The 19019-nt window shown below is 48.5% G+C and overlaps 1 protein-coding gene and 1 long non-coding RNA gene across 3 annotated transcripts in view; one reads left to right on the top strand and one right to left on the bottom strand.

The window, feature by feature from the left end:
- The window catches only part of LOC119976734, a 91660-nt gene that overhangs the window by 18828 nt on the left and 53813 nt on the right, over positions 1-19019 (bottom strand). The window lies entirely within an intron of this gene.
- prss16 (serine protease 16) overlaps positions 1-19019 on the top strand; it is a 91184-nt gene that overhangs the window by 25613 nt on the left and 46552 nt on the right. For both annotated transcript variants that reach the window (XM_038817462.1, XM_038817460.1), the window contains exon 4: positions 6079-6214. In XM_038817462.1, coding sequence (XP_038673390.1) covers positions 6079-6214 — 136 coding nt within the window. The remainder of the gene's footprint in view (positions 1-6078; positions 6215-19019) is intronic.

Raw genomic sequence — 19019 nt, 5'->3', positions numbered from 1 at the left:
CGTGGCCTTTCATTAAGAATGAGAAGCTGGACTTGAGTTAATGGACTGCAGTATGTTATGGGAGTTGCTAGAGAGGGGGGAGGGGGCGATGTTATGTTGGGGTTTTCCCTGTGTTTTCTTGCGTTTTTGTGGTCCCCTTTGCCCTAGGCCCTTGAGTCTTTGGGCGAGGTCACAGTTGGGAAGAGCTGCGTCACAGGAGGTGGGGTCAGACCAGATAGGGAGCCCGGTTTACCCGCGAAATGGTGGGGGTGGCACCTGAAGCTGGGGGTTTGAGTGTACAGTACTTTGCTCTGTTTTTCTCTCTCTGTTCACACGGGGTTGGGGGGGGGGGGGACTCTCTCTAACCCACTTCAGTGGGGGCGGGGGTGGAGACTTGTAAGGGGGGATTGGAGGTGGAGGCGGGAGCGGCCGGGGGGGGTTAAGGGGGGGGGGGGGTTTAAGGGGGGGCTGGGATGCTGCTGTGCTGACTGAGGGGGAACTGATGTTAAAGGGGAGAGTCGGGGCGGGGGGCCTCCGCCTGGGGGCCTGGAAGGTGCGGGAGGCGTGGGCACGTGGCTGGCCTAAAAAAGGAGATGGCTAGCCGCCGACCAGGCCGATCACGTGGAACGTGAGAGGCCTGAATGAGCCGGTCAAGAGGGCCCGTGTGTTCTCACACTTAAAGGGGCTAAAGGCAGACGTAGCCATGCTACAAGAAACACACCTGAAGATCGCGGATCAAACCAGGCTGAGGAAAGGATGGGTGGGGCAGGTTTTCCACTCAAGGCTGGATGCGAAGAACAGGGGGGGTCGCAATTTTGGTGAGCAAGCGGGTGGCATTTAAGGCGGCGAGTATTGTGGCGGATAAAGGGGGTCAATATGTTATAAGTGGTAGGTTGCAGGGGGTCCGGGTGGTGCTAGTGAATGTGTATGCTCCGAACTGGGATGATGCAGGGTTCATGAAGCGGATGTTGAGTAGGATACCAGATCTGGAGTCATGTAGTTTGGTAATGGGGGTGGGACTTTAACACGGCCCTGGACCCGGCACTGGATCGGTCTAGGTCGAGATCGGGTAAGAGGCCAGCACCGGCCAAGGTCCTGAGGGGGTTCATGGACCTGAGTAGGTCCATGGAGATTTGCCAGGCCAAGGGCGAAGGGGTTTTCCTTCTTCTCCCAAGTGCACAAGGCGCACTCGCGGATTGACTTTTTCGTGGTAAGTAGGGCGCTAATCCCGAGAGTGGAGGGGGTGGAGTTTTCGGCCATTGCCATCTTGAACCATGCCCCGCACTGGGTGGAGTTGGGGCTGACGGAGGAGAGAGGCCACGCCCTCTGTGGAGAATGAACGTGGGACTACTGGCGGACGAGGAGGTCTGTAGGCGGGTCCGGAGGTGTATCCAAAGCTATGTGGAGACCAATGATAATGGGGAGGTTCCGGTGAGTGTGGCCTGGAAGGCGCTGAAGGCAGTTGTCAGAGGGGAGCTAATCTCGGTCAGGGCCCACAGAGAGGAGAGGGATACGATGGAGAGGGAGAGATTGGTGGGGGAGATACTCAGGGTGGACTGGAGGTATGCTGATACCCCCGAGGAGGGGTTGCTGAAGGAGTGCCGGAGCCTGCAGGCGGAGTTTGACCGGGAGTGATTAATGAGGATCAGACAGGGTTTGTGAAGGGCAGGCAGCTGAATACGAATGTGCGGAGGCTCCTGAATGTGATCATGATGCCCTCGGAGGGGGGGATGTAGAAGTGGTGGCGGCAATGGACGCGGAGAAGGCCTTTGATCGGGTGGAGTGGGAGTACCTGTGGGAAGTGTTGGGCAGATTTGGGTTTGGAGAGGAATTTATAGAATGGGTCAAATTGTTGTATCGGGCCCCGGTAGCGAGTGTGTCGACAAACTGGCTGCGGTCGGGGTTCTTCAGATTACATCAAGGGACAAGGCAGGGGTGCCCCCTGTCCCCCCTGCTGTTTGCCCTGGCAATTGAACTAATGGCTATGGCGTTGAGGGAGTCCAGAAACTGGAGGGGGCTGGTTCGGTGGGGGAGGAGCATCGTGTTTTACTGTATGCGGATGACCTAGAACATAGAACATAGAACAGTACAGCACAGAACAGGCCCTTCGGCCCTCAATGTTGTGCCGAGCCATGATCACCCTACTCAAACCCACGTATCCACCCTATACCCATAACCCAACAACCCCCCCCCCCCTTAACCTTACTTTTATTAGGACACTACGGGCAATTTAGCATGGCCAATCCACCTAACCCGCACATCTTTGGACTGTGGGAGGAAACCGGAGCACCCGGAGGAAACCCACGCACACAGGGGGAGGACATGCAGACTCCGCACAGACAGTGACCCAGCCGGGAATCGAACCTGGGACCCTGGAGCTGTGAAGCATTTATGCTAACCACCATGCTACCCTGCTGCCCCGTGATACCTGCTCCTGTATATTGCGGATCCGGTGGAGGGGCTGGGGGAGGTCATGCAGATACTTCGGGATTTTGGAGACTTTTCGGGGTATAAGCTGAACGTTGGAAAAAGCAAGCTCTTTGTGATACAGGCGAGGGGCTAGGAAAAGAGACTGGAAGAGTTACCGCTGAAGATGGTGGAGAGTAGCTTTCGCTACTTGGGCATTCAGGTGGCTAGGAGCTGGGGTGCCCTGCACAAGCTCAATTTAGCGCGGCTGGTGGATCAGATGGAGGAGGACTTTAAGAAGTGGGACATGCTACCGCTTTCCCTGGCGGGCAGGGTGCAGTCCGTAAAGATGACGGTCCTCCCCAGGTTCTTGTTTGTCTTCCAGTGCCTTCCTATCCTCATCCCCAAGTCCTTTTTCAAGCGGGTAAATAGGATTATTACGGGATTTGTGTGGGCAAATAAGACCCCGCGTGTTAAGAGACTGTTCTTGTGGCGCAGTCATGGGGGGGGGGGACTGGTTTGGCGCTGCCGAACGTTTGCAGCTATTACTGGGCAGCGAATATATCCATGATTCGGAAATGGGTAGTGGAGGGAGAGGAGACGGCGGGGAAGCGGTTGGAAGCGGCGTCTTGTAAAGATACTAGCTTGGGGGCACTGATAACGGCACCGTTGCCACGTCCGCCAACACGGTATACCACGAGCCCGGTGGTGGCGGCGACATTGAGGATCTGGGGGCAGTGGAGACGGCACAGGGGGGAGGTAGGGGCTTCAGTCTGGGCCCCGATATGGAATAATCACAGGTTCATTCCCGGTAGAATAGACGGGGGGGTGGGGTTCCTAAGTTGGCACAGGCGGGTATCAGAAGGATGGGGGACTTGTTCATTGATGGGACTTTTGCTAGTCTGGGGGCGCTGGAAGAGAAATTTGGGTTACCCCCGGGAACACCTTTAGGTACATGCAGGTTCGGGCGCTCGTGAAAATGCACGTGGGGAAATTCCCGCTGCTGCCTGCCCAGAGGATACAGGACAGGGTGGCCTCAGGCGAGTGCGTAGGGGATAGCAAGATATCGGAAATATATCAGGAGCTGCAGGAGGCGGAGGAGGCCTCGGTGGAGGAACTGATGGGCAATTGGGAGGAGGAGCTGGGTGAGGAGCGAGATGAGGGCCTATGGGCTGATGCCCTGGCAGGGTCAATTCCTCTTCATCTTGCACCAGGCTTAGCCTGATTCAGTTTAAGGTGGTGCACCGGGCGCATATGACAGTGGCGAGAATAAGTAAGCTCTTTGGGGTGGAGGACAGGTGTGTGAGGTGCTCAGGGACCCCAGCAAACCATGTCCATATGTTCTGGGAATGCCCGGCACATACAGGATTTTGGAAAGGCTTCGCAAGGGCTAGGTCCAAGGTCTTGGACACTCGGGTAAAACCGAGCTGGGGGATAGCGATATTTGGGGTATCGGATAATCCGCGAGTGCAGGAGTTGAAAGAGGCCGGAGTTCTGGCCTTTGCCTCCTTGATAGCCCGGAGAAGGCTCTTGTTAATGTGGAGGGACAGAAAACCCCCAAGCGTAGAGGCTTCAGTCAGTGATATGGCCGGATTTCTCAAGTTAGAGAGGATAAAGTTTGCCTTGCGAGGGTCCTTGCAGGGGTTCTCCAGGTGGTGGCAACTGTTCCTTTTTCGCGGAACGTTAGGTGGAGGTCAGCAACAGCAGCAAACCAGAGTGCGGGGGGCGTGGGGTGGCTTGGGTGATGGATTGATTTCATTTGTAAAGGGCAAACACCCCACCTTATTTTGTTAATTGCTAAAACTGTGAAATGGTTAAGTTGTTTTCTGTTTTATTGTTATGTTTTCTTTTTGTTGTTTTTCTTTTTTGTAGTGGCTTGTAAAAATTATTGAAAAATTTTGAATAGAAATAAATTTTAAAAAAGAGATTGTCACCCAAAAAATCTGATTTTAATGCTGTTACCTAAAGGATAGATACTGGCCAGAGCAACAGGGAAACTCCCTTGCTCTTCAGGTAAACTCGTGGGTTGTTTTATATTTACCTGAGAGAGTTGACAAGGCCCTGGTAAATATCCTATCCAATTGTAGCTCCTTCAACAGTGCGGGCCTCTCTCTGCATAGATGCGCCCCTAAATTGTGTACTGCATCTCTGCAATGTGGCTCGAACTTAATCTTTTGACTCAGAGGCAATTGTGCGATCTCTGAGCCAATGCTGATACCTTGAATGCTGAAACTGTACCATTCCTCAGAAATGGCATGCTGCCGCATTTATGAGCTGAAAAAGCATATTTCTTTTACAAAGCCCTCTATTGTTAGTGGCTGTCATTCTCACTGGGCAATCAGCACCTATCAATGATAATTTGTTATTTTGCCGCTTGTCGCAAGCTGCCCTGCTGCTCATTGCTGTCAAGGGAGCACTGCCAGTTACCTTACACTGAGCAAATCTCTGAGTAAGATTCACATACTTGCATGCGCTACATCCCTATCTGCACGGTTTTAGTAATGAGCTGTGAGAAGACCATGAAAATTAAATTCTCTCTCTTAGAAGGAATACTTTCACTATCTTAAACCCATTTTCTCAAGGCATGAGTTTACAGCACTAAAATGACCCATCACTGGGCACTTGCTTAGCTAACTTAGAGAAATATCAATGATGAATAAGAAGGCTAGAAATTAACCCTACTTTTGATCCTGGCCTGGTCACTGTCTATGTGGAGTTTGCACATTCTCCCCGTGTTTGCGTGGGTCTCACCCTCACAACCCAAAGATGTGCAGGGAAGGTGGATTGGCCATGCTAAATTGCCCCGTAATTGGAAAAAACAGAATTGAGTACTTTAAATTTAATAAAATTAAAAAAAAAGAAATTAACCTTATTACAGGCATAGGAATCTTCTGAAATGGTGTTAACATTACCAAAAGAATCTTCTCCAACATTTAACACGGCGGCCTGGTGACACAGTGGTTAACACTGCTGCTTCACAGCATCAGTGACCTGAGTTTGATTCCAGCCTTGGGTGACACTCTGTGTGGAGTTTGCACTTTCTCCCCATCTCTGTGTGGGTTTCCCCTGAGTGCTCCGGTTTCCTCCCACAGTCCAAAGATGTGCGGGTTAAGTAGATTGGCCATGCTAAAATTGCCTCTTGGTGTCCAGGGATGTGAAGGTTAGATTATGGCTTATAGGGCTAGGACGGGTTGGAGGGGGAGTGGACCTGGATGGCGTGCTCTTTCGGAGAGTCGGTGCAGACTCGATGGCCTTTGGAAGCTAGACCCTATGACATCTAACCTGACATTGAGAGGTTGATCCGACAAAAACTGGAACATACGCCATTTAGTATTTTGTTAAACCATTTTTTGGTGTTGAATAGATGATTCCCATCTATTAGGTTATGAAGTGGTAGAATAAACCTCTGAGGCTGATTTTAATAAATATATCTTAATATATAGGAAGTTTTAAGAAAGTTATAATTGTTCTGAATGTCTGTAGCTCACTGATTTTGTGACATTTAATTGAGTGTTTAATTTGTAGATCTAGAGATTTTCCTTGGTCATGTAGCTGACTAGCTACCTAAATATACTTAATAGACTTTTTTCTGAAGTTAGCCACTACATTTAGTCAGCATTTGAAAATTCTGAATAATTGTGTCACCAGAGAAACTGGAAATAAATCTGTGACTTAATTTTCAATATTTTTCAGAGTATTTGGAAGTGGTAAATTATTCCTTGGAAAGTTTCAGTACCCCGTGTCCTCTGTTGGTGAAGGATGCCTCTGACACATTGATAGAGTTGCTGGAAAATACCATCAAGCATAAGCAAATAACGCAAGATTTTCAGTAAGTATGATGGATCTCAAAAACATATAACATGAAGCATTATATGAAGTTACTTGATTTTATTTAAAAACAGGTTGCACTATAAATGGCACATGGTCAAAGGCAGGTAATTTTACATCGACACAGAACATACAGTGCAGAAGGAGGCCATTTGGCCCATTGAGTCTGCACCAACCTACTTAAGCCCTCACTTCCACCCTATTTCCGTAACCCAATAACCCCTCCTAACCTTTTTGGTCACTAAGGGCAATTTATCATGGCCAATCCAGCTAACCTGCACGTCTTTGGACTGTGGGAGGAAACCGGAGCACCCGGAGGAAATCCACGCAGTCACGGGAGAACGTGCAGACTCCGCACAGACAGCGACCCAGCGGGGAATCAAACCTGGGACCCTGGCGCTGTGATGCCACAGTGCTATCCACTTGTGCTACCGTGCTGCCTATGTTGGAGTACTCTGTACAGTAACATCAACCTGCTGTCAGGCTAACCTTTTCAAAAGACAATACAGGGCAGAATTCTAAATCACAGCAATCAACAACTTCAAAAGTTCATAAGATAATTACTAATGAGGTTGATAAGTTAGTCCAAATAGCTTTCAAACTCCCCCCTCGCCCCCCCCTCCATGCAGTATTAAGTTGATTTTTAAATGATTTCTGTGCCTTTGCTAATTTATTTGAGATTGCATTTGAAATGTTGGATTGAAACATTCTCGGATGTTAATCCTGAATTTATCTTTTACTTTCTTGAACCGGTGACACTTATCCTCCTTACAAAGGTAATTTTCTTGATTTACCTTCTCGTGCTATTTACTATCTTGTATTCCTCTGGAGAATACTTTTCTCAGGTGCTGGCTTCCAAAAGGTAAATTCCTCGGTTTAATTTTCTGTTTAATATTTCCAGTATCTGCAGCTTATTGGCTTTTAAATTCCCTGGGCTTTGTTGTTTGCTACTTTGCATTAGTTTAATGTGTTGAACTTTGACTTTTCACAACTCTTAACTCTAATGTAGCTTTTCTGTCCTCTTCAACATAATTTCTGGAGTCGGTGTGCTGCACATTTCCCTGTCAGTGCAGTACTTCACAGTAGACTTTGTTGTGTGTGTGTAGAAGGCAGCGAGATAAATGCTCCATTTATCTAAATCAGTCATTCCATGGGCTATATGGGGTAGGCCTCCAGGACAGAAAAGACCAGGTTCAGATGCTGTCTTTGGTTAGTTGCTCCAATGTGGGATTAATATTGTTCTACTTTTTGGGTGCTGATTCTGATGTTCAAACATAAATGTCAAGTTCAGTGGTGCATCACGGCAAATGTACCTGATCGACAATCTTTCTCTTTTAAGCTGATTCCATAGTTTAAAAGTGGAGAGGACAACAAGAAAAACCTCGGCTACAAAATTCCAGTTTGAAGAGAAGAGATTTTCCACTTTAGTCACAATTAGCAGCCTGGGCACAGTTTAAATCACTTTGTTTTCAGACGTTTTCTCTTTTGAGTTTTCACCAAACTTAAAATTTGCCATGAAGCAGGAAAATTGGGCAAGTTTTAAAATTTCTCCAAACAAATCGCTTGAATAAATATTATGTTAGATCAGGGGTGGGCAAACTTTTCCGTGCAAGGGCCACATTCAGAAATTCACAATTTTAAAGGGCCGCATAGTATATTAAGTAAAATAATTAATATTTTAAATAGCCGAAATAAAAGGTCTTTAAAGAAAAAAAAGCACATTTATTTGAAAAACAAAGTAACTCAGTAAGTAACAGAACAATGTCAATGAGAATGATGCATCTGACTGCAGTCATTTACCAGTTTGTTGAAATCAGGTGTCAAGTTGCTTGTGCTGATCCTTAACACTGACAGAAGCACAGCCTAGCCGAGTCAACGATAAAAACGCGCGTAGTGGGGTGGATGAGTAGGGCTGCCTTATTGGTCGGTTTAGTTGGGTGTGCGACCAATAGGAGTCCAGGTTACAAACAATAATAAGGCTTATTGTTTGTAACCTGGACTCCTATTGGTCGCACACCCAACTAAACCGACCAATGAGACAGCCCCACTCATCCATACCACTACGCGCGTTTTTACGCGGCCCGCCAATGAGGTGCCCGGAATCATAACCGGCAGTTTTGAAAAGCCGTCGGGGAAAAGCCGGTTTTTCCCCGGCGGCTTTTCAAAAATGCCGGTTATGATCCCGGGCACCTCATTGGCGGGCCGCATAAAAACCTTTGTCGGGCCGCATGCGGCCCGTGGGCCGTAGTTTGCCCACCCCTGTGTTAGATGCAGTTTGATTAAAGTTACTAAAAACGTGTTTATCGCCAAAAAAGTGACTTAATACGCAGAGCTGGATTTTACGGGGTGTGAGCCCTATCCCCCTGACGAAAATGTCAGTCAAGAGTCTGCCTGCGAAAAATCAGGCTGTCCACGGAGATTTTGCTCTTGGCAGTGCATTGGTTGGGTGAGACTTCTGCACCCATTTGACAAGGAAGTCCTGCCTTTCAGATGTTGGCCAATCCAGTTGAGCAGTCTCAGAAGCGACAGGTTTGAGTGTTGGCCATTGCTGAGAAGCAAGTCTCCAAAGAAGAGAAAATTATGAAGGCCAGACCGAAGGCAAGTCCAGGAAATTGGACTGGTGCCTGTGAGGGAGATGTGGGTCTGCATTTGAGCAGCTGATGGAAGAATTAAAGGGTTAGATATGACCTTGAGTGGGTATGCCAATGATTTGCGAAAAATTGTGCCAAAGTAAATTCTGTGAAACATTTAAAATAGGATTCAGTCAAGTGAAGCCAATGATCAGCTTCTGTTCTAACCTCAGCATTCAGTGCACTACAGTTAGAATGTCACTGCCCCAGGGTTAAGAATGGGGAGAAAAAAAAATCGAAATTCAACAACAACTTTCATCTGTAGAATGCCTTGAATGCATAAAATCTCCCAAAGTGCTTCACAAGAGTGTACTTAGACCAAAGGTGACATTGACACAAAGAAAGGGACAGTTGTTCAGGTGAGACATGTTTGAAGCTGCTTCTGAAAAGTAGAAAGATTGAGAGGCGAAGGAATTTGGGATGGGAATTCCAGAGTTTAGGGCTTAGACAGCTGAATGCATGGCTGACAATGGTGGGGCAAAGGAAGTGGGAGATGTGCATGAGGTTGGAGTTGGAGGAAAACAGAATTCTCGGAGTGCTGTCGGAGTGGCCCCTCCAGTCGAGTAGTGCAAATTGCACCGTGGGAACCCTGGAACCTCATTTTAATAGGTTAGCATGTCATTAGCGACCACTCACTCTGGACCTCCCGCCCGCCCCGTTACGGAAGTCACCGGGCTCTGGCAAGATGTCACACTGATGCCACTTTCAAGAAGTCTATGTAAGAATGCATCTTGGTGGCCTCACTTTCGAGTGGGATATCATAGGTGAGCGCTCAGGCAGCCCTGACTTGCCAGGCTCTTTGTTGCCCAGGGTGCACAGGACCTGGGGGTCATGCGTTCATCTCAGGTCCTAGGTTCAGTCACTCAACCTCAGGCATTAGGGGTCGCTAGCAGGCCTTACCTTCCATTGACTTCAGGATAGCCCTTGCTCCCTTGCTTTAAAGGGATGTGGAGGCTGGCATCGCTTTCATGTCCTCCTTGCTGGGCTTCTGTCCAAATCACCACTGAGGGAGTGCCCGTCCTTAGTGGGAGCTGGAAAGTAGATGGGAGGAGGTGAATACAGAAAGTCAGCACTGGGGGTGTCTGAGGTTCTTGGGTGGCGTCGCATGTGAGTCCAAGCTGCAAGGGCAGAATGGTCAACTCAGGAATGGGGTAATTCCCTGCCTCATGAGAAATGAAGACACTCTGACTTTGGGAAGCATGACTGCCATGCAGGTAGAAACCTACACTCATGCTGCATTGTGAGGACAAAGCTCTATTGAATTTAAATTCCACTTGTCTGGGAGGTTTGCCTGTCAGGAATTAGTGTGTAGGGCTGTGAAATAAGAGAATGAGGGTGCCCACTAGGTTGATGCTTGTGATGCACTATCAATTACGATGAAAAGAGAGTAGAATGTAATCGAGGCTTTATTACACAGAGATGTGTGGCCTCCTACACCAGCTGGTGAAATGGCTGCTGTTCGGAGAGCACACATATTTATACTCCGCCTACTGGGCGGAGCCAGCAGGCAGGGATCTACCTCCGTACCTGTAGTACAGGGGCCTTACCGTAATACCAATATATATACAATATAATACAACAGTGGTGACTACCACAGCTTGTCATGCTAATTATAATCTAATCAATTGTGTCTCATCTAGCGGCAGACATTTGCGTGATATTCTATCAAACCCTTCATTGACAAATCAGTTGTCTGAAGAGCTAAACTTCATGTCACTGACTGGATTCCCAAACATTGAATCCCAGTGCTCATACAAAAGTTATCATTATACAGGACGTACTGATGGGAACCCCAAATCAAGGCTTCATGGTGAAGTCTATCATCACTCACACCATTATAGGTCATGATGGGGAGCATCATTGTGGCCCTTAAAGTGGCAGCCGCTCTGAACAAGTGGCTTGTTTCAGCTCAGCACCGGTGATTTGTGTGGTACCTCCCAGTCAGCCATGCACAAATGTATCAGGGAAGATACAGATGCCCTTTATGCGAGGGCCCACATGTATACCAACTTAGACTGGGACCAGGAGAGCCAGGACGCCAGGGGCTTTGCCCATTTAGCTGGCATGCCCCAGGTGCAGGGTGTGATAGACTGCATCCACGTGGCCCTGAAGTACCCATTGCATCATGGGGTGTCATTTATGAACCGCAAGGGATTCCACTCCCTCAATGTCCAGATCATCTGGGACTGCACAATGCAAATAATGTAGATGTGTGCCCATTTCCCAGGGAGGATCCCTGATAGCTTCATCTTGGGGCACTCTCAGATCCCAGATGTTTTTGAGGGAGAGCAGAGTCTGGAGGGATGGCTCTTTGGGAACAGGGGTTATTGCTAGGGAGGTTGCTAATGAAGCTGAGGAAGCAAACAGATGCAGGGACTCGCTACAATGAGTCTCATGCATCAATGCAGAACTGGTCGAGCAGGTGAGTGGACTGCCCAAGATGAGATTCTGGTGCTTGGATCAGTCGGGGCTCTCCGGTAATACTCAGAGGGTGTCCCACATAATAGTGGTCTACTGCTCTCTTCACAACTTGGCACTGCAGAGGGGAAACCCAGTGAACACGGAGGAGATTGGGGAGCACCACATCTCCTTGGATGAGGTTGTCGGAGAGGGGGTCAAGGGGCAACCTGCGGAGGATGAGGAAGGACCTCGGGCCATAGCCATCGCCCGATGAACTAAAGATGCCCTCATAGCCTCTCGCTGTGAGGACAGTATGTAATGGAACCTACGAAGGAACAAGTGATTCTCGATCTGGTCCTATGTAATGAGACAGGATTGATTAATGATCTCATAGTTAGGGATCCTCTTGGAAGGAGCAATCACAATATGGTGGAACTTTAAATACAGATGGAGCGTGAGACGGTAAAATCAAACACTAGTGATTTGTGCTTAAACAAGGGAGATTACAACAAGGGATGAGAGAAGAGCTGGCTAAGATAGACTAGGAGCAAAGGCTTTATGGTGAAACAGTTGAATAGTGGAGAACCTTCCAAGTGATTTTTCACAGTGCTCAGCAAAAGTTTATACCAACAAAAATAGGGAAAATCAACCGTGGATTTCTGAGGAAAGAAGGGAGTGTATCAAATTGAATGAAAAAGCATTCAAAGTGACAAAGAATAGTGGGAGACTAGAGGATTGGAAAATCTTTAGGGGCCAACAGAAAGCTACTAAAAAAGCTATAAAGAAGAGTAAGATAGATTATGAGACTAAACTTGCTCAGAATATAAAAACAGATAGTAAAAGTTTCTGCCAGTATATAAAAACAGAGTGGCTAAGGTAAATATTGGTCCTTTAGAAGATGAGAAGGAATAATGGGAGATGAGGAGATGGCTGAGGAACTGAACAGGTTTTTTGGGTCGGTCTTCATAGTGGAAGACACAAATAACATGCCAGTGACTGATAGAAATGAGGCTATGACGGGTGAGGACCTTGAGAGGATTGTTATCACTAAGGAGGTAGTGATGGGCAAGCTAATGGGGCTAAAGGTAGACAGGTCTCCTGGCCCTGATGGAATGCATCCCAGAGTGCTAAAAGAGATGGCTAGGGAAATTGCAAATGCACTAGTGATAATTAACCAAAATTCTCTCAACTCTGGGGTGGTCCCGGCGGATTAGAAATTAGCAAACGTGACACCACTGTTTTAAAAAGGAGGTAGGCAGAGAGCAGGTAATTATAGGCCAGTGAGCTAAACTTCGGTAGTAGGGAAGATGCTGGAATCTATCATCAAGGAAGAAATAACGAGGCATCTGGATAGAAATTGTCCCATTGGGCAGACGCAGCATGGGTTCATAAAGGGCAGGTCGTGGCTAACTAATTTAGTGGAATTTTTTGAGGACATTACCAGTGCAGTAAACAACGGGGAGCCAATGGATGTGGTATATCTGGATTTCCAGAAAGCTTTTGACAAGGTGCCACAGAAAAAGTTGCTGCATAACATTTTTTTTTTTTTATAAATTTAGATTACCCAATTATTTTTTCCAATTAAGGGGCAATTTAGCCTGGCCAATCCACCTACTCTGCACATTTTTGGGTTGTGGGGGCGAAACCCACGCAGACACGGGGAGAATGTGCAAACTCCACACGGACAGTGACCCAGAGCCGGGATCGAACCTGGGACCTCAGCGCCGTGAGGCAGTTGTGCTAACCACTAGGCCACCGTGCTGCCCGCTAGTTGCTGCATAACATAATGATGCATGGCATTAAGGGTAAAGTCGTAGCATGGATAGAGGATTGGTTAATTAATAGAAAGCAAAGAGTGAGGATTAATGGGTGTTTCTCTGGTTGGCAATCAGTAGCTAGTGGTGTCCCTCAGGGATCCGTGTTGGGCCCACAATTGTTCACAATTAACATAGATGATTTGGAGTTGGGGGACCAAGGGCAATGTGTCCATGTTTGCAGACAACACTAAGATGAGTGGTAAAGCAAAAAGTGTAGAGGATACTGGAAGTCTACAGAGGGATTTGGATAGTTTAAGTGAATGGGCTAGGGTCTGGCAGATGGAATACAATGTTGACAAATGTGAGGTTATCTATTTTGGTAGGAATAACAATAAAAAGGATGATTATATAAATGAAAAAAATATTCAAACATGCTGTTGTGCAGAGGGACCTGGGTGTCCTAGTGCATGAATCGCAAAAAGTTGGTTTACAGGTGCAACAGGTGATTAAGAAGGAGATTGGAGTTTTGTCCTTCATTGCAAGAGGGATGGAGTTTAAGACTAGGGAGGTTATGCTGCAGCTGTATAAGGTGTTAGTGAGGCCACACCTGGAGTATTGTGTTCAGTTTTGGTCTCCTTACCTGAGAAAGGACGTACTGGTGCTGGATTGTGTGCAGAGGAGATTCATTAGGTTAATCCCAGAGTTGAGGGGGTTGGATTACGAGGAGAGGTTGAGTAGACTGGACTGTACTTGTTGTAATTTAGAAACATGCTGGGGGGGGGGGATCTTATAGAAACATATAAAATTATGAAGGGAATAAATAGGATAGATGCGGGCAGGTTGTTTCCACTGCCGGGTGAAAGCAGAACTAGGGGGCATAGCCTCAAAATAAGGGGAAGTAGATTTAGGAGGAACTTCTTCACCCAGGGTGCCAAGCTGGCATTTTCTTTGCGGGCACAATCAGGCTGGCGTTGCCTGGTGTGGGTGTCATGGGGGGGGATGCAGGAGGGGGTCTCATATCAGTTTGGGGGCCTCAGCGATCGGTAGCCATTTTAAATGGCGTCCTGATCTCTCACTACAATGGGAAGTTCCGGTGAGCAGAGCTCCCCACTGTACAAAGCGGTGCTATGTGCGGCTTCGGCTGCGCGTTCCCTGTTCGGGCTCTTTATTCAACATGAGTTGTGTTGAATAGTCGCGTGTTTCCCGGCACTTTGAGTGCCTGCAAACAAGCGGCTAAACATGATCGCTAGGGGCTTTTTTCCCTTTTGGGGGAATCGTGCCCATTGACTTTGAATGGAATTTTCTGAGGTTTGCTGTATACCTGAGAGTTTCTGATTCACTGCCTGCTGCAAAATTCTGTTCTCTATGTCCAGACTTACAAGTCCACTAGGGGTAATGCACCAGAAGACTGCCAATGCCTACAAATGTTGGGCTTAGACAGCTGGTTTGTAATGCAGAACAAGGCCAGCAGCATGGGTTCAATTCCCGGACCAGCTTACCCGAACAGGCACCGGAATGTGGCGACTAAGGGCTTTTCACAGTAACTTCATACTTGTGACAATAAAAGATTATTTAAAAAAATAAAATATATCATCAAACTACAATTGTCTCTACAAAACCCATCTCTGCTCATGTTCCTGCAAAGTGATTTTTTCATTACTCCATTTGAGGGCAGTGTTTCTTCATTAACGTTTGTAACATGATCACAATTTGAGCATAAAATTTTCACCTCTTCCTTTCAAAGAATGTTTAATTTCAAATCGAGAATATCTAGCCATGTCCCCTTTTAAGGATTTTACCTATGTTAGTGAGGGCCATAAAAGCTTTAAACGTCCAATGGTTGCAGATACCTGCGGCTCTTTATCTGTTAGCATTGACAGGGCCATTTTGTCTGCTGCTTCGCTCTCTGAACAGCCTTGTTCTACTGTTGAGTTATTTGGAGTCACTTTGTAACACAGATGCTCCTAGCAAGTGAAGGATTTGAACTCATCAATCACAAGCCTGAGTGAATTTCATATTGAGATTACTGAACTATGATGTGTTTCACATATCTTTTTTATTACAACTCGATGTGTTCTCCATGGAATGTTGGCTGATGCAATGTTTTGTAACAAGAGTCTGCTAAGCTCTAAATTATTATCCCTCCCCTCAGCGATGTGCCTCATCCCAAAAATGGACTTCTCGACCTGTACTCCACTCACATACCTGTTTTCTTCACTCTCCCACAATAGGGGATTTCTGCCTTTTTCTGTTTTATTTCACCCCATGGCTCCCAGTAACACATCTCCCACCTTTAACTCCTCTTCATTATTGATGTGCTCAAGATAGTCCTTGGGCAGGATTCTCCACTTCTGAGACTAAGTGTTGACGCCAACGCAGAATTTGTGGACTTTCACGACAGAAATATTGCTCCACACCTGTACTGATTCCGCTACTGGTAAGGGGCTAGCACTGGCGGCACATGGAACACGATTGATTCCAATGAGAAACATTGCCGGATTCACCAGTTTCACGATTGACACTAAGAGGCTGACAAGCTGCAGCCACAGATATAAACTGCACTCCCCATACGCACACCATTCCAGCCAACAAGATGGCAGCGAGGAGAGCAGCCCAGAGATTTACAGATGCCGAGCTGGAGACCCTCTTGGACATGGTGGAAGAGTGGAGGATGATCCTGTACCCGGCCTGGGATGGAGGTTGCCAGCTGACACCGTTTGCCATGCCTGGGTGCAGGTGGCAGAGGCCGTGAGCGCCATGGGCCGTCCGAAGCGAGCAACAGTGCCAGAAAAAAACAGCATGGCCTCCTCAGGGCAGCCAGGGTGAGTAGGCAGCACTATGCCCCTGGCAGTAATCCAGGTCCCACAAACCCCTAACCCTACCCACCAGGAGGAAGGCTGAACCCCCATTCTGCACCACATGTTGGTACCCATATTAGCTGCCATGGCTGGGTGCCCTGACCACTAAGATCACCAGCTATCCACCCCTTGGGCTACGTGAGTCGGACTGTCTAACTTTCTTCTATTCCTGCCACCCGCCCTCCTCCCCAGGAGAAGGCCGTGCAGAACCGCCGGGAGTGGGAGAAGACAGCAGGGAGAGCGCCAGACCTGTGGACCCTCCATCGAGACCAAGCAGAGGGCCCTGGACGCGCTCGGCAGCCCATAGGAATGGGAGGTCGCCGAGGTGGAGCTCGGCTGTGGGTGAGAAAGTGAGCCCCTGCTAAGTTGCATCCCCTGGATCCAGGACATCCCGTCGATGGCGGTGAACCCAGTGCCCAGGCATCTTGGTGGGTTTGGTCCACATCGAAGTGGATGTAGCGAGGCGCCTGGGCGTAAAGGACCTCCGTGACTGCGCGGGCGCACCTGTGCGCCGATGTCTGTGAGATCCCGGATAGGTCCTCTCTCAGAACCTCGAAGGAGCCCGTGGCATAGAAGTTCAGGGCAACCATCACCTTGACGACCATCGGGAACGGTTGTCCTCCCCTGGATGTGCCATCATCTGGAGATACGTCATACTGTCTCTCTGCTCAGCTGGAGGCATGCCAGGTCCAGCAGGTCCTCGAATGATAGGTGCTGCCTCATGTGGCGCCTTCTTGGCACCTCCTCAGCCTGTTGGTCGGTTACCTCCTGTTCCGCAGTTGCATGTTCCGCTGCTGCCCTACTGCCGCTCCAGCTCCCTCCTCCTCCTCGAGAAGCATGAGCTCATACAGCCACATAGCATCCGTCAGAGCTGCGGCAACTAGGAGGAAGGCCACCGTTGCTGGTTGAATTCCAATATCCATTGTCTACAGGGGGTGAAAGGCCGACATGTTAGCATGATGCGTAACCCAGTGCCCAGCCAGGTCCACCGGGCTACATGGTGGCCCTGGTTGGCACTGCAGGCTCTGCTTCCACATGTCCCTCCCCCACAACCCCCATCTCTGCACCCCTGGCCTTGTCGGTGGCTGACACCGTGGGGGCCTCTGGTCCTGACGCACGTCCCTGATGCAAGGGGTACCACTGCCCTTGCCAGGGGTATGCAAGTGGGGGTTACTGTGGGTGTGGCCCTGTGTCAGCCGTCGGCGTGTGGCGGCCAGGTGGGGTGTGGCAGGGGGGGTTGGGAGTCACCCATGGGGGTACAGTCAGTGTCACTCTGCACTTTGCAGAACCAAGGGCCAGTGCGGGTGGTCAGTGGGGTGCGCAGCAAGATGGCTGCCTTTCAGGCCATGGTAATGGCAGTCTGGACACCGCCACATGCTCGTGGGGTGGCGGGGGGGGGGGGGGGGGGGGGTGTCACCCCAGCTTCTCGGCCTGTTGCCCTCGTCCCTCCTCCCCCGGCCCTGACAGGGGCCACCCCCCACCTCAAGCAGCATGGCCAGAGTCCAGGTCGGCAGCCTGCAGTTGCTCCTCTCAGGGTCCTACCTCCTCTCTCTCCTTCATCAGCCAAAATGATTTTTAATAGCGCAAATGAACCGCACTGTCAGGAACTCGGCCCATCGGAGGAGGAGATTCGCGGAGGCCCCGAAGAATACCGTGTCAGGCCCGCTAATAATATGCAAATGGTGTTTACTGTATCTGCATTCCAGAATGCATTGACGCCACTGTCGAGGTGCTGGAGAATTGCGATTTTGCATCAAATCGGCAACTGCTGAGATTTTGGTGTCAATCCAATTCTCCATCCAGTCGCCTTTCCCGATTTCGCCGTCCGCTAACGGAGAATCCTGCCCCTTCTGTCTCTTCATTCCCACTGATTCTCATTTATTTTCCTCCACTGCCACTTTTATGTGTTTCACACTTGCTTCATTTTCTTTTCTTTGTTCTTTGTTCTTTGTTCAGAGTCCATTTCCTCTCACTCCCTCTGCACATTTTCTATGACCTGTAGCCTCGATTACTGTTTTTAACTTGGCTTGCTTCCTCCCGATCTCTGTTTCTTTTTCTGTGGAACGCACTTGGCCCTCCACTGCAGTCTTGCCACATAGAAACGGGAATGATACAGGAAATAGGACAGCTGAAGAAACAAAAAGGAAAGCCCTTCGGCCCTCCAAGCCTGTGCCGACCATGCTGACCGTCTAAACTAAAATCTTCTACGCTTCCGGGGTGCATATCCCTCTATTCCCATCCTATTCATGTATTTGTCAAGATGCCCCTTAAACGTCACTATCGTCCCTGCTTCCACCACCTCCACAATGAAGTCAGATGTTCGTTTAAAGGACTTGGATCCTCTCCTGCCCTTTGTTCCCACCCTTCTCCTGATGTTACCCTTTCCTACTTCACGTCTCACTTTCACCCTTTTGCTGCTCTTTATCCCATGTCTTTTGCTTTGCATTTTTCTTGATTTCTATTTTATTAAATTTTCTTTCCTTTATTTTCCTGATTCCCACTTTTTTTGCTTTCTCTCTTTCCTTTTTGTTTCTTCAGCTGTCCTATTTCCTGTATCATTCCCGTTTCTATGTGGCAAGACTGCAGTGGAGGGCCAAGTGCGTTCCACAGAAAAAGAAACAGAGATCGGGAGGAAGCAAGCCAAGTTAAAAACAGTAATCGAGGCTACAGGTCATAGAAAATGTGCAGAGGGAGTGAGAGGAAATGGACTCTGAACAAAGAACAAAGAACAAAGAAAAGTACAGCACAGCAACAGGCCCTTCGGCCCTCCAAGCCTGTGCCGACCATGCTGACCGTCTAAACTAAAATCTTCTACACTTCCGGGGTACGTATCCCTCTATTCCCATCCTATTCATATATTTGTCAAGATGCCCCTTAAACGTCACAATCGTCCCTGCTTCCACCACCTCCTCCGGCAGCGAGTTCCAGGCACCCACTACCCTCTGTGTAAAAAACTTGCCTTGTACATCTCCTCTAAACCTTGCCCCTCGCACCTTAAACTTATGCCCACTAGTAATTGACCCCTCTACCCTGGGAAAAAGCCTGTGACTATCCACTCTGTCTATGCCCCTCATAATTTTGTAGACCTCTATCAGGTCACCCCTCAATCTCCGTCGTTCCAGTGAGAACAAACCGTGTTTATTCAACCTCTGCTCATAGCT

This window comes from Scyliorhinus canicula, chromosome 13 (assembly GCF_902713615.1).
Source record: "Scyliorhinus canicula chromosome 13, sScyCan1.1, whole genome shotgun sequence".
Taxonomy (NCBI): domain Eukaryota; kingdom Metazoa; phylum Chordata; class Chondrichthyes; order Carcharhiniformes; family Scyliorhinidae; genus Scyliorhinus; species Scyliorhinus canicula.
Note: the sequence above shows the minus strand (reverse complement) of the source record. Positions and strands in the feature narration are given on the sequence as shown.